This window comes from Dreissena polymorpha, chromosome 3 (genome assembly GCF_020536995.1).
Source record: "Dreissena polymorpha isolate Duluth1 chromosome 3, UMN_Dpol_1.0, whole genome shotgun sequence".
Classification (NCBI taxonomy): Eukaryota; Metazoa; Mollusca; class Bivalvia; order Myida; family Dreissenidae; genus Dreissena; species Dreissena polymorpha.
The window spans coordinates 72,928,026-72,943,860 of NC_068357.1; the positions used below are offsets into that span (position 1 = coordinate 72,928,026).

At 35.9% G+C, this 15,835-nt stretch overlaps 1 protein-coding gene across 6 annotated transcripts; it reads right to left on the reverse strand.

Annotated features, from left to right (window-relative positions):
• Positions 1-4,460: 4,460 nt before the first annotated feature.
• On the reverse strand, positions 4,461-14,723 carry LOC127874757 (uncharacterized). 6 transcript variants are annotated; one of them, XM_052419350.1, is made up of 12 exons: positions 14,534-14,723; positions 13,300-13,361; positions 12,430-12,469; positions 12,096-12,251; positions 11,297-11,486; positions 10,945-11,092; positions 10,382-10,495; positions 7,929-8,039; positions 7,094-7,222; positions 5,659-5,750; positions 5,275-5,408; positions 4,461-4,635 (listed from the first exon to the last, which is right to left on the reverse strand). In XM_052419350.1, exons 7-12 carry the CDS (start codon positions 10,437-10,439, stop codon positions 4,626-4,628), a joined length of 534 nt encoding a protein of 177 aa, XP_052275310.1. In that variant the 5' UTR covers positions 10,440-10,495; positions 10,945-11,092; positions 11,297-11,486; positions 12,096-12,251; positions 12,430-12,469; positions 13,300-13,361; positions 14,534-14,723; the 3' UTR covers positions 4,461-4,625. The 6 variants fall into 6 exon arrangements, with proteins under 6 accessions (XP_052275310.1, XP_052275312.1, XP_052275311.1 ...); XM_052419352.1 differs by lacking the exon at positions 14,534-14,723 and adding an exon at positions 14,395-14,524; XM_052419351.1 differs by lacking the exon at positions 14,534-14,723 and adding an exon at positions 13,775-14,192.
• Positions 14,724-15,835: the final 1,112 nt, after the last annotated feature.

A 15,835-nucleotide genomic window follows, 5' to 3' on the forward strand; every position in this document is an offset into this window, starting at 1 on the left:
ACCGTCCAATGATGGTGAAACAAATGTGCCAAATGATTTTAAAATATGACAATGAACGACATAGTTATGGGCCCGGAAAAGCTTGTTCCCCCACCCGCCAGCAGCAGCGCCGCCCGCATTCGCCCAATCTAATAACCAGTTTTTTCCTTCGGAAACCTGGTGTAAAAATATATACGTGGCAGGTCAATAAAACTATGTCCATTTAAAGCTTATTACTTTCCTTGACTTTGTTTTTTCGACCCTTATACCTTGAAGGATGATGTTCACCTTGAAAATTGAAATTTTACCACTCAAAATGTGCAGCTCCATGAGATACACATGCATGCCAAATATCAAGTTGCTATCTTCAATATTTAAAAAGTTATGGCCAATGTTAAGGTTTTAGCACCACAGCCACAACGGCGGACAGCAGATGACAGGCTGTCTATGACAATAGCTTGGATTTTCTCTGAAAACAGCCGAGCTAAAAACATATTTTTGATGATGTTCTCATTAGCAACTTCTATTGTAGAGGTTTTACCCAGCAAATGAATCCAATTGAGAGTGCTGACATCAACTATTTCTGCTCACCAAAAACCTCTAGAAGTCAATGATTACACATTTTCCATTTCTCAAACAGTGTATCAAATATATCCTTTTCCAAGCTCACCATAAGACCTGTATGCTCCTTTGATACTGCCCATTGTACACACTGACTGCCTTCCGCTTGATTCCTACTTTCCTCAAAATGGCGCAGATATTTTACATTTGCATAACACTCAAGTGGTAAATGACAACAAGGGCTGTTTGTAAAACATGCATGCCCCCCATATGGGCTCTCCGTTGTAGTGAGAGCCATTGTGTGAATATGTTTTTTGTCACTGTGACCTTGACCTTTGACCTAGTGACCTGAAAATCAATAGGGGTTCATGCCAGTCATGATCAATGTACCTATGAAGTTTCATGATCCTAGCCATAAGCATTCTTGAGTTATCATCCGGACACCATTTTACTATTTCGGGTCACCGTGACCTTGACCTTTGACCTATAGAACCTGAAAAGCAATAGGGGTCATCTGCGAGTCATGATCATTCTACCTATCAAGTTTCATGATCCTAGGAAATAAGCGTTCTTCAGTTATCATCCGGAAACCATTTTACTATTTCGGGTCATCGTGACCTTGACCTTTGACCTAGTGACCTGAAAATCAATAGGGGTCATCTGCGAGTCATGATCAATATACCTATCAAGTTTCATGATCCTAGGCCTAAGCGTTCTTGAGTTATCATCCGGAAACCATTTTACTATTTCGGGTCACTGTGTGACCTTGACTTTTGACCTAGTGACCTCAAAATCAATAGGGGTCATCTGCGAGTCCTGATCAATCTACTATCAAGTTTCATGATCCTAGGCATAAGCCTTCTTGAGTTATCATCCGGAAACCATTTTACTATTTCGGGTCACTGTGACCTTGACCTTTGACCTAGTGACCTGAAAATCAATATGGGGTCATCTGCGAGTCATGATCAATCTACCTATCAAGTTTCATGATCCTAGGCCTAAGCGTTCTTGAGTTATCATCCGGAAACATTTTACTATTTCGGGTCACCGTGACCTTCAACTTTGACCTAGTGACCTCAAAATCAATAGGGGTCATCTGCAAGTCATGATCAATGTACCTATAAAGTTTCATGATCCTAGGCCCAAGCGTTCTTGAGTTATCGTCGGACAACCACCTGGTGGACGGACCGACAGAACCGACCGACAGACCGACATGAGCAAGGCAATATACCCCCTCTTCTTCGAAGGTGGGCATAAATATCAAAATAAATGTTGTATTGGCTATGAATATTTGGCACAACTGATAATTACACTGGTCGATAACTCTCTGAAACATGTTGCAGCAATTCAGATTTGGCCAGATATAACACCTAGGTTCATTTATTATCGCCAAGCAGGCTGTTGTCATCCTGACAGGGGAGTGTGCTTTATGACCACAGAACAGTAAACACTAATTAGTTCTGCTGATAAGCCGATGGCTAAAATCTAGCCGTCCTGGGAGTAACTGAGTAGGACTGTATGTACACATATCAAAATAATGACACCTATGTGAAAAGATGCAAGAAATTTATCAATGTTATGTCTCCTTATGGATGGATGTTATAAACTGCACTAAATATTGACTGGTAAAGCAGTACATTCTACTGAAATCAAAGTTGCCAAGGAAACAGTTTAATTGCACTGTTCATTTGATACAACAAAACACAGTTGGTACACTTGGCTCATCTAAAGATCAAACAAAGGCTCTCAGTGCATTAGTATATACATGTATAATGGCAAAACACAATAGCTGTATTAAATTAGATGCATTCCACTTCCTTTATGTACAAAGAATTTATGAACGAAGTCTCCACAAACTTATTTGCATTGTTTTATTAGTAGTCTTAAACAAATTTTGACTTTGGTACGATTGTTGGACATTTTGGATAGTAAAATAATTGTACATACGAAAAAATTAGGCGAAAAAAAATTGGATAAGAAAGACACAAAAGAACAAGAATATGAAAGAAAAAAAAAAAATTAGGTTTGGAAAAATGTACTTCTTTTTTTTGGAATGCTACATCTTTTTACACTGCAATGTGATTGAGAAAACAAAGTGTGTGTGATGCATATTGCTACATGTTATTGTAATTTATTCCAAACGGCAATACCAAATGTGCCCTCTTGAAAACAAAAAAAAAAAAAAAAATTGGGGGAGGGGGGGGGGGGGGGGGTTGGGGCGTGGGAGGGTAGAGGTTTGAGAGGGGGTATAATTCGGGGTGAGGTAATTAATAAGATGTTAAAAAAAATGTGATGGGGTGGAAAGGGGGGGGGGGTAGGGGGAGGGGGTAGGTGGGGGGTAGGAGAAGGGTGAGAGGGGGGTAACAATGTGGGGTTGGGGTAATATATAAGATATTAATTAAAAAAAATAGGGGGGTGGGGGGGGGGTAGAGAGGAGTGAAAGGGGGGGTATAATGTGGGGTGTGGTAATTTATAAGATGTTTAAAAAAAAATTTGAGGGGGGGGGGGGTTGGGGGGGGGTAGGGGGGATGGAGGATGACAGGGGATAATAATGTGGGATGTGGTTATTCTAAAATGTTTAAAAAATGGGGGGGGGGGGTAGGTGGAGTGGGTGGTGAGAGGGGGCAATAATGTGGGGTGCGGTAATTTATTAGATTAAAAAAAAAAAATTGGGAGGGGGCATGGGGGGGGGGGTAAGAAGGGGGGGTAGGGGGGAGTGACAGGGGGATTTAATGTGGGGTGGGGTTATTTATTAGATGTTTAAAAAATATATGGGCTGTCCGTTGTACTGGCAGCCATTGTGTGAATACGTTTTTTGTCACTGTGACCAGAACTTTGACCTAGTGACATGAAAATCAATCGGGGTCATCTGCGAGTCACAATCAATGAACCTATGAAGTGTTATCATCCAAAAATCATTTTACTATTTCGTGTCACCGTGACCTTGACCTTTGACCTTGTGACCTCAAAATCAAAAGGGGTCATCTGCAAGTCATGATCAACCTACCTATGAAGTTTCATGATCCTAGGCATATGCGTTCTTGAGTTATCATCCGAAAATCGTTTTACAATTTCAGGTCACCGTGACTTTGACCTTTGACCTAGTGACCTGAAAATCAATAGGGGTCATCTGCGAGTCTTGATCAATCTAGCTATAAAGTTTCATGATCCTAGGCGTATGCGTTCTTGAGTAATAATCCGGAAACCATTTTACTATATTTGGGTCACCGTGATCTTGACCTTTGACCTAGTGAACTGAAAATCAAAAGGGGTCATCTGCGAGTCATGATCAATCTACCCATAAAGTTTCATGATCCTAGGCATATGCGTTCTTGAGTTATCATCCAGAAACCATTTTACTATTTCAGGTCACCGTGACCTTGACCTTTGACCTAGTGACCTGAAAATCAATAGGGATCATCTGCAAGTCATGATCAATCTACACATGAAGTTTCATGATCCTAGGCGTATGCATTTTTGAGTTACCATCCGGAAACCCCTTACTATTTCGAATCACCGTGACCTTGACCTTTGACCTAGTGACCTCAAATTCAATAGGGGTCATCTGCGAGTCATGATCAATCTACCCATGAAGTTTCATGATCCTAAGCGTATGCGTTCTTGAGTTATCATCCGGAAACCATTTTACTATTTCAGGTCACCGTGACCTTGACCTTTGGACCTAGTGACCTCAAAATCAATAGGGATCATCTGCGAGTCATGATCAATGTACCTATGAAGTTTCATGATCCTAGCCCCAAGCGTTCTTGAGTTATCATCCAAAAACCATCTGGTGAACGGACCGACCGACCTACCGACCGACATGAGCAAAGCAATATACCCCCTCTTCTTCGAAGGGGGGCATAATAAATGATCTCATAACGAAGCCATTTTACTTCCAATACTTGGACAACTTACTTACAACAGACTGAAAGACAGCTCCTTTCTATGTTAAAAAACTGATCAAATATTCATTAACTAGCATATTGAAATGATAACAAAAATGAACAGTACCTGAATATTCAGTAGGGGTTCCAGAATGATCATCATCTGTCAACTTCCTCTTTTTCGCTTTCCTTCTTACATCATATAGATCTGGAATAAACAAGATTCAGAATAATAAATGAACAAGACATGTGTCCACTGAACACGGATGCTCTAACGTATCATTCATGACTCAAACTGGCATTTCAAAATCTTTCCATATATAGCATATGTATGTTTGAGACAATGGTTTGCAAGCTGTTTCATTGCAAAATTTGACCTTTTACTTCTAAGTGTGACCGTGACATTTGAGAAAGGGAGACAGGTTTTACATGTGACACATCGTCTTATGGTGGACATTTGAGTATACATACTTTGCAAATCCCTCAATATATGGCAAAATTATGGCAGAGACAGGAATTTGTTTACTGATGTACAAACAGATGTTAAAGTGCCATTGGTACATGGTGACTTCTTCAAAAGGAGACATAAAAGACCAATCTTTATGACATGGAATAACATAAATGCTACATTTAAGAAGCACATAATTACATAAAGAACTACACTTCTTAGTGCGAGATGTTCCATTTTCTAATATTTAAGCAAATCTGTCCAGTCATAAGGAATAGTCAAGCCATAATATTTTGGGATGAACATACAGGCATATGTATGAATAAGTGAACATTTTCTTTTTACATGAGTTTGAACATACAAATGCCACTACTTTCAACATCTATGAAAGGCATTTACCTGATCCAAGATAGAAGAATGGCCAGGGCTTGGTTTCTTTGTTTGTTTTTTTTGTCACGCAGACACAGTTCAACTTGTACATCAGACTCTATGTCGCGATCTAGATATGGAGGGGCAGTAAACTTGACTACCGCCTGAAGAAAATATTTTTATTGTCATTGACAGATTGCATACACAATTTCACTTCAAATGCTAAAATACAAGTGGAAAGATAAATAAATCTAGGTTCTTGAAAACTTTGATGGCACATTTTTTTTTTAATAGAATGATAAAGGCTGAACAGACAGTGCAGACAAACTTGAAGCCACAAAAATGTTCTTTGAGAATCAAAAATGACAATCAATGCATAGTAAAGAGAATTCAGTGCAACATATTTTTCAATACCTTTTTAACAATTTCCAATTGTTCTCCAGATAAAACCACTTCCCACCTTGTTTTTCCACTAGCATCTTTTTCACGCAAAACAACTTCAGGTTCTGAAAAACAACATGTTTTTTTGGTTATGAAGTTAGATTGAACTAAGTCTAGACTGCACAATTTTAACCTTCAATCTCCTTAGTTAAAAGGTCATAAACTTTTTTTTGCTTCTCTGAAAACATATGACTTATTATATCAAAGCGCTGAAGGCACTGAAGTTGTTCGCTGTTGTTGTCCTTGATTAGCTTGTGCGCATTGCACAGGCTAATCAGTGTGCACAGGCTAATCTTATTTGACTTGCATTAAGCACCGTTTTCCCTGAAAGCAGCCAATATGTACAGATTTCAATGATAACCACTAGACCATCTTAAAAGCTGGTATATACATTCGCTGCAGAAGTAAAGTAGAAGCATTTGTCGTCTGCAGTGCATACAGGCGAGGTAATCCTTCCTAGCATAGTGAGTTGCAGTTCATACTGATTTGCAAAATATGCGCTGTAAATTTAGTCGGCCGCTAACGCGACCAACTAATAAATATCAGTCTTGAACTTCCAATATTGACATATGCAATTGATTCACGGGTAACAAATAACTCCATTATTAAGCTATTTCAACCCATTTTAAAACTAAAGATTGGTCTCTCATGATCATAAACAAGCATGTCTATCCGTAGTATCGGCCCTCTTAATGAATACATACGAATATGGAAGTGAACAAATACAAAAACATGCATGTGTTATATGTCAATCTATAGTTAAATGAATTATGTGTATTCTTGGACATAACAACGAAAACATCATTTATATCAGAAATATTTTCATCAAATACTGGCTAGACTTAGCTCCATGTAGCAATCTGTTTCATATACAATTGTTTCATAGTATCGGCCCTTCTGATTGGTTGTTAAGATTTGTTACTATGCGCATGTGCTTGTTCTAAAAAGTAACTAATGGAAAAAAGATACTCTTGCTTATGTTGTTATTAAATATTTTTTACATTTTATTAAAAAATAAGCAGCATATAAAACATTTGATAAAGCTACTATCAATCCATAAACAAACGAACATAATTGTGTGTTACATAATTAAAAATCATAGCATCACCCTGGAATAAACATGACCTACTTTCCAACAAACACCGGAAATCATGAGGAGGATCGTCGTAATAGTCATGGATAACCATCAAATAAATTACAACTAATAAACATTAACTTTCCAACTTCTTGGGAGGTTTTCGTTAAAGGCACAATACTATGAGGAGGACAGATACTATGAGAGTAAAGGATATAGGAGTATGTAGCCTAAATTGATAAATACAATTTTACTGAACAAAAGTATCATGCATCGAAAACAAACTTTCAAAGGGTTATGAAAAAATAAATCATTTCTGAAATAGAAACTTACCATTTGGAAAGTATGTCTGGTTTGAGACAACCACCAGGATTCTGTTCTTGGATTGATTGTTAGGAGGGCTTCCTGAAGCCATGACCATGTTGGGCTCCACATCATCTATTAGGAACTCCTTCCCTTGTTCTGTAATACAAAATAGAACCCAATTATAATTAAAACAACACATAGATCATGCTTGGTGCAGTTTTAAGGCAACAGTGTGATAAAATTGTAGGTAGAAATGAGTAACAAGTGTTTTTTCAGGGAGCAGATTATAAACGTGTTAGAAAAAACACTTAAGTTTTAGCTGGTATAAATGTGTCATCACAAGACTAAGTTTTCAGGTATTAAGAGATTGACATTTAAATAGACAATTTGATGAAACAGAGAGCTAAGTACTCTAAAAATGAACACCTCGAATTCTTGAGGAAAGAGATTTTTTTCATGAGTGATCTTGACCTTGACAAGCCTTAAATACATTCTTGGCTGGGCCTGAATGTAAGCTAGATACATCCCAAGTTTCATTAAGATTGGGGTCAATCCAAACTGAAGTTACGACCTGAACACACCCAATTTGATGCAGACTTCACACCTGCCTGCCATGTCCCAATCTAAAAAACCAGGATTTTCAACTTTGCTACAAACCTTGTTTAATATTTTGACTATCTGCAATACGGGCTAAACTATATCACCTCATTATGACATTTGAAAAATATTTTGAGCAAAAGATTATTGATAATTAAAATTTAAATGTAATTAAGATCTAGGAAAACAGTTTTTCCAGGTATACTCTTTAATCCTTTTCACAAGAATGGGTTTGGTTACGGTGCAGTATTCCCTGATTACTTACTTCGGTTGTTTAGGGCAGTGGAGATCCCATACAGGGGTGGCTTCCCCTCATCTTCCAACTGAACCACCACCATGACATGCACAAGCTGCTTGTCATGCTTATCATCATCACCTTGGCAACAAACAATAAAACTTGACAATAAAATTAATAAAATTGATTATAATTATTTGTTCCGTTAAGTTCTATCATTAAAATCATGATACGCAAGTTCCATTTAAAGGGACTTGTTCACAGTTCGCAAAAATTATAAATTTAAACTCTTTGTATAAGAATCAAAAAGTAAATGAACAAGCAAATTCGTAGAATTGATATCCCCCGCCAAAATACTTCTGGACACAAATATTTCTGGACGGAATGGACAACGCCAATATCATCCTCTTATCCATTTATATACTCATACCAAGTTTCAATGAAATCTGTCAAAGCACTTTTAAGATATGGCTCCAGACACACAAAAAACATTTTATCAAAATACAAAGGGCCAAAACTCCTTTATTATACGATGGTGTACAATGCCATTTGGCGTGCATCGTCCTCTTGTCCATATATATACTCAAACCAAGTTTCAATGAAATCCGCCAAAGCACTCCCAAGATATGGCTCCGGACACAAAAGTGACGGCCGGATGGCCGGACAACGCCCAACAAAACAATATCCCTCTGCCTATGGCGGGGATAAAATGTGCATTCATGAGCGTAATAACACTAATGACAGAGACTAATACACTGAAAGTATATTTTAGTTTGACATTAATAATTGTTAACAATTGATAAAATAATAAAGCGTAAGAAATGCGAAAAGAATGAATAATTTGGAGAGCTATGTTGTAATTATATTTTGTAACAAAAGAGGGGGGTATATGTGGAGTGTGGTAATTTATAGATGATGTTTAAAAAAATATATTTTTTTTGGGGGGGGGGTTGGGGGTGAAAGGGGGGTATAATGTGGGGTGTGGTAATTTATTAGATGATGTTTAAAAATATATATAAAAAAAATTGGGGGGGGGAGGTTGGGGAGGGGGAAGAGATTCTGGGTAGGGGCGTGGGGTATTGTTTGGGTGGAATCCATTGTGGTATTCAGGTCAGTGTTGTTTTGTCAAAGTAATAATAAAATGTGATCATAAATAAAGAAGTTATGGCAAATTAAGCAAAATGTTCAATTATCTAAGTGTAAAAGTGGCCATAATTATGTCAAAATGCTTGATACAGTGGTCTGCTCTTGTTCATAGGTTGGGGTCATGTTGGGTATCAAGTATGCAACATATAATAGGAATATGTCAAAGGATATAGGAAATATTTGGGGTAGTTCGCAAACTTTAACATAGATTTATCAATAATATGCATATTCTAAGTATAAAAGGGGCAATAATTATGACAAAATGCTTGATAGAGTTGTCTGCTCTTGTTTATAGGTTGGGGTGATGTTGGTAAACAAGTATGCAAAATATGAAAGCAATATGTCAAGGGACAATGAAAATAAATGGGGTAGTATGAAAACTTTAACATTTGCTGCATATTCTAAGTGGAAAAGGGGCCATAATTATGACAAAATGCTTGATGGAGTTGTCTGTTCTTGTTTATAGGTTGGGGTCATGTTGGTAAACAAGTATGCAAAATATGAAAGCAATATGTCAAGGGACAATGAAAATAATTGGGGTAGTACGAAAACTTTAACATTTGCATGCTAAGGCTAACAGAAACGGAAACTCCGATGCCGGGGTGAGTAGGATAGCTCCACTATATATATTTCAAATATAATAGTCGAGCTAAAAACTAATTTCAAAATATTACTTAAATGATACTAATTTGAAATTTATGACTCTTAAAGTTTTTAACCAACCCAATTTCTACTTGGCTGAAACCACTAACATTTCATGGCGCTCTTCCATAGATAACAAGAATACTTATTTCATCTTGTTTAAACTTTAAACACCTTTACTGCATCTGTACACACCAACTGCATGCCCATATTAATAATTTGGAAATCTGGATGAATTATGGAACTTTCATATACCCAAGGGGTGCAAATAAACTGGACAAAGCCAAGTGTGGGGGTGGTTTTGAAAAAATCAGTATATTTTTTTTCAAGCACGGACAGCCTACCTAAAAATTTGCATGTGGTTCAGTAAAATGATGCTGATTAAGAAAATAATACATTAGATTATATTGGAAAGGTGCCCATTACGGGTGCGCTACCTTAAAGACCGAAAATTCCATAGCAGCATGGATGGCAGACTGGTTTTAGACGCTAGACTTTTGCCTCCAAGGGTCAGTGGTTCAAGTACAGGTGAGGATATATATTTTAACCTTGTTTTATTCTGGAGATCTTTAGCTCTGGTGTTAACATTTATCAATTAAAAGCATGTACTGAGAACCTTAAAAACAATCCAAAATCTGTGAACAATGCCCTTCAAGATTTAAATACTTATAGTGAACAAAATCATAGCATATTACCTCTTCTCTTTACATCCAGTTTGAGTTCATTTTGTAAGTATTGAAGCTTTTCTTTCATAAATATTTTTTCTTTATTCCCCTTTAGTAGGCATCACAACTGACACCCCTGTTAGTCTGTCAACAACCGCAGAATACATGTATACAAATGTATTAGTTATCAAATCTCAAGACAGTCAAGATTAGAATATTGACATAACAATTGCATTTTTTGGTGTTTTGTTGACCATTTTTAATAGTTCAACTATAAAGAAATTTCAATATGCTGGTGGCAGCACTACAATATACATAGTATGTTTAAATTCTAAAACTTGATGAAGCACATCAAGTTTTTAGTGGGCTGGCATTCAGTTAACTATTCTTAAACTTGGGTGGAACAACAAAGAATATTATTTCAATTGGAATATTCTGCAATTGCTTAAATTTTGAGTCAAATTTTATATGCCCATAATCTATCTTCATGGCTCTTCATTTAGTACATCTTTTTTAATCACATAATTTATTACAGTGGTAATCTACATTCATTCAAACATTGGCTGCTTTTTCCTTGTTCTTTCACAACCAACCTGTGTTTTTTCTGTGGCTTAAACTTCTCCCTGCTCACATAAACACCGAAATGGCATCCACGGTCACCAAACAGACTGAATGGATGGAATTCCCGTTCTCATCACAACAGTAACAGATCACCTTAGCAGTGCCATTATAGTCAGTAATCTGTGAAAAAAACAAACTTTTTACTTAAAATCTTTCATTAAGCTTTTAACATTCAATGTATACATAAAAGTTGATTAATTTCATGTTACAATGTCCTGGTACAATCATGAGTTTCATAGTCCATCTATTTATGTTTGACAAACATTTGACAGCAGATTGAATTGTACAAAATGGGAAATAGATACTTTTAATGTGGTGTGTTACCTCAATTTCCAGAAGACACTGTTTTTCTGTATCATCCGTATCGTAATTTCTCTTCCGTTTTTTATCTTGGTTTTCTCTGACTCATATCTAAACCTTGAATACTCATTAGGAACTTTGATGGATAACTTTGGTCCCTCCATGATTTGAGTAGCCAGTTTTGAATTGAGTCCAGCACTTTTTTGGCGTGCAACTAGAAAATTAATAAATGATCAGAAGTGGTGTAGGCAGAATTCTTTAGCAAATCACAATAATATTATTCATTAAGTGTTTTTTTAACCATTTTGGCAATTAGGCCAGGTACTTTTGGATTGGAAAAATCAAGATGTTTTGACTAAAAATTGAGAAATCAGAGTTTTGTTTTTAGCTTACAAATACCTTAAGTTGAGTTTAACAGAGTTGTCAATATTATATTTATCAAGGTTCAACTCATAGAATTTGATGCGAGATGAACTAAATTATAAGATTTATATAAAGATTTCTTTTTCAAAACCTTCAATTGTGAACTTTTAGGTCCCATTATTGAAAATATACACTTTTTCCATTGGGACTGGGTCCCTTTAACGGCCCAAATTTGAAATAAAAACCAAACATGAACACATAACAAGTTCAAGTCTACATGAAGCCATTCATTCTTATAATATTGTTTTGTAAAAACTTGGTTGAACAGTCATAGATGTATTATGAAAGAAAGTAAACAAAACGTAATACCATTTTTATTATCACAAAAAACTGGAAGACCTATTTTAGATTTCAAGAAAATACTATACAAGAACAGTGACAAAGGAACATGTCCAAATACCTTGTCTGATGCCTTTGCCCTTGGAAGTTCCATTGGTCATTGGTTGACCCTGTGGACGTTCATTTTTCACAGGCACAATCGTACCCTTATTCTTCAACTGTTCCAGTAGATCCTTTGCTGTCTGTCCCTCCCCAATGTTGATGTAGTTACTCAAATCTTTTTTTTTTTAAAGAAAGTAATAATTCCACTTTGTTCTACGTGTTTGGTAAAATTAACATTGTAAACAAATAAAAATCATAACTGTTTAACATTAAAACACACAATTAAAGACATCAGGTAAATTAAAAAAGAACGTGATGTACATGTATATGAAAAATTAGTATAAATACCTCACTGAAACTTGGAAGGTCGATAGCCCGCCGTCCTGACGAACCCTAAACAAAGAGAATATATTTTAAGTGTATTAATCCTTTAGTTTTGCGATGTAGATAAGTGACGCATATTATGAAATTAATTGTTGCCTATTTTGCATATTAAACACAAACAACTTCAAAAGTTTTTAACAAAGTAAAGATTTTCCCGATCAGCTGAATGAAAACTAACCTTTAAAATTGTAACTTTATTGACATTAAGTAGCCAAACCTGACAAATTTACACAAAGTGCAATTTCAGCTACACCAACTGGATGAACCTTATTCTAGTACATGCCCCTTTATCTATGGTAAGGTACCAATATCAAACAGTGGGACACAAAACAATCATCAAGGAAAATACCAGAGATGTCATAAATATTCCTTTTTACTAAAAATAAATATACTGGTATGGAAACTCATATGGAATAAATGTATTACAACAGACCACATGAAAAAGAATGTCAAAATGTATACATTTCAAGTTTATTTTGACTTGGTATTCCAGCTAAATGTATATTTTTAGATTGCCAACAAACATTTCAAACAAAATTTGATGACCTGTTTATTTCTTACAAAACTTTACTTCTCATCAACCTCAGAGAACTGGGTAAACTTGTACACGAGTTTGTGTTTTCATTTTAGGAGATTGGAAAATCCTTCTCCGAGAAGATAGTATTATATACATGCAATCAAATACACAAATTAAGAAAAAACAGGATTCTCTTGTGAATATGAAAGCAAAAGAAACACTGAAAATAATGCCTGTCAACATAATCTTTTATTTATCAGGTGTCAATTTCACATGTTCAAACAAGGTTGTTAAAAATGATGCCTGAAACTACACCACCTACCTCACTCGCCATGATGACAAAACTTGCTTTATTAATTGTTAATTATCTTGAGAACCAGCCAGCTGAAAAATAAATACAAATACTTACAAGCACATTGTTGAGGATCCCAGATCAATCTTTTCTACAAATCCCAAAAAAAGGCTATTTTGGAAGCTGTATTTTAAATAGGACCATTCCATACAATATGAAGTTGCTTTATTGCTTGAAATTGTAAAATTAAAATGCTTATATAGATATAGAGTATGTATTGAATGTTACTGCACTGTAGTGCATATACAAATGTTAATTCTTTTAGTGAAGAATGGGCTTATAAACTCGTATAGTTAACAGTGGGATGTTAAAAATCCCAATGACAGTTAATGAAGAATACCAACCATGATATATTTTTAGATCTTACTGACGCATTAAATTATCGGTACAACACAATTTTACATAATAAGCATTTTTTTTCGAAATAAATATCACTATCACGTACCTAAATGATGCAACCGATATGAGTCAATGCATTTAGTGCACAAATTTTCAAGGAAACAATCAACATTTTTCAATATGTCGGAACTTGTGTAATTATAAAGGGGAATCACCGTTTATGTTTAGTCGTCTAAAAATAGATGGGCGTATCTTAAAATAGACAATTTGTAAAATCCCAAGTTATTTATAGCTATGCTATATGGGGATTTTCCAGTCTGGGATTTTGACTGGAATTTCTAAACGCATATTACGTATATGAATATAGCCTGACATATAAAAGTCTTGTTTATCCAATTTCCACCATTTATATAAAAGCCACTGTTAGAGACACTTTTTAATTAAAAACTAAGAAACGTTGCTTGAATACAACAAACAATACACAAACTTGAGCACGATAGTCACCAGTTTTCAGGAGGGGGGGGGATATTCTGCTGCACATTGGAAAATCGTGTCTACTTATATTGCAAAAAAAAGCTAACGTAAAGTTTGATGCAACTATTAAACAAATCAAGTGCAGTAATCCAAGAATGTTTTATACGATTGAAACCATTCGAAACTTAAATACTTTGACAAAGTCGTAAGTAGATCACCTCGTTCAGTGCATAAGTCAAGACAAAAACGTACCGAATTATAACCGTACATTAACACGATTACTGTAAACTCCAATGATAACTAAAAAAGGTTTATTCGATATTTTAAAACATAAAAGCATAAAATATTATTCACAATAAGGTAACAGACAACTTGATTATAATTTACGTACCTATTCGACGATCGGTTTCCCACAAACTAGACACAGCTATAAAGCTTAACGACGTGAGCGCGCGCATGTCTATAAATAGAATGACGTAGCAATCAAAGCATTGGAAGATCAAAGGAGTAAGTGTGCGTAAGTCGTGTACACTGTTTTCTTTCTTTCTTTTATCAACAGCTTTAAACACCATTTATTTTATCGATACTTACTGATCTAGATGGCGGATAATAATATGCCCGATCATCAAGCTCCGATAATGTGCACCACTTGACGATGATTTATTTAAGGAAGTGGCTACAGGTACGGATCCGTACCTCTAGAATCTGGTTCTAGAGATACGGATCCGTACCTCTAGCCAAACCACTGGGGTTTTGCTACAGGTACGGACGTCCCGTTTTCATATATTGTGTGCCCTTTTTTATAGTTAAATTGTTCCACACGTATGTAATATCAATAACAACAAAGTAAGAATGTACTTTATTTTTTAATCAAACCCAATTTATCCGCTCGGCGGGACTCGTTTTTTATATTGTTCATGTCGGCGATAATAACCGAGGAACACCGGTTATGGTATATAGTATAACTGCTACTGAAGTGAACTGCTACTGTAGTGAAAGCGTTGACACACAGGAATGCTGCCTTTGCCTTTATAACCAGAAATCCGTGAAGATTTCAGTCTAAAAGACAGCATGATCACTGTCAACTGGGTCATGCGAGTTGTGTATCGTGTTATTTCTTAAAAGTTGACCCAGAATTTGTAAAAATATTGCAAAACATATACATTTCCAGAAAGGAAATTCATTTCTTCGTTGAATAAGACCGAGATCGTGAAAATCGCTGCACAATTGATGAAGATATGGCTGTTCAAAGCGATGCACCCCGTTTTGGGCTGATTTTGAGTTGCATACCTTGTTATATATATATTTGATCGTGAAATATTTTTTTTCAGAAAAGTTAATTTTTCGTTATAATATGATTATTTATCATTCAAAATGATGTTTTCACTAATTAATATCATAGCCACACGCTACCCACCTGTGCATAATATCACCTGCATTGGGACCCATGGGCTTAACGCCTTATCTACAACAGGCGAACACGTGCATACCGTGTCTGTCTTCACGTACGGTAACAACATGCAATGGATGTACTTATATTGATAACTTAGTATAAACGCATCCTTACACGTATAGAAAATGTAAGTGATGTTAGTCAAGTATTTGCGATAAAGGCGCCACTATTTCCTATCAGATCAAACTAATATTTCATGTAGATATACGTACTTGTACTCGATTCATTGTATCCATATTT

Coding starts and splice junctions, on each gene's coding strand:
- LOC127874757 (XM_052419350.1), bottom strand. CDS start 10,439: ATGAAAGAAAAGCTTCAATACTTACAAAATGAACTCAAACTGGATGTA. Junction 7,223..7,928: donor CACTGCCCTAAACAACCGAA/GTAAGTAATCAG, acceptor TTTGTATTACAG/AACAAGGGAAGGAGTTCCTA. Junction 5,409..5,658: donor AATTGGAAATTGTTAAAAAG/GTATTGAAAAAT, acceptor TATTTTCTTCAG/GCGGTAGTCAAGTTTACTGC.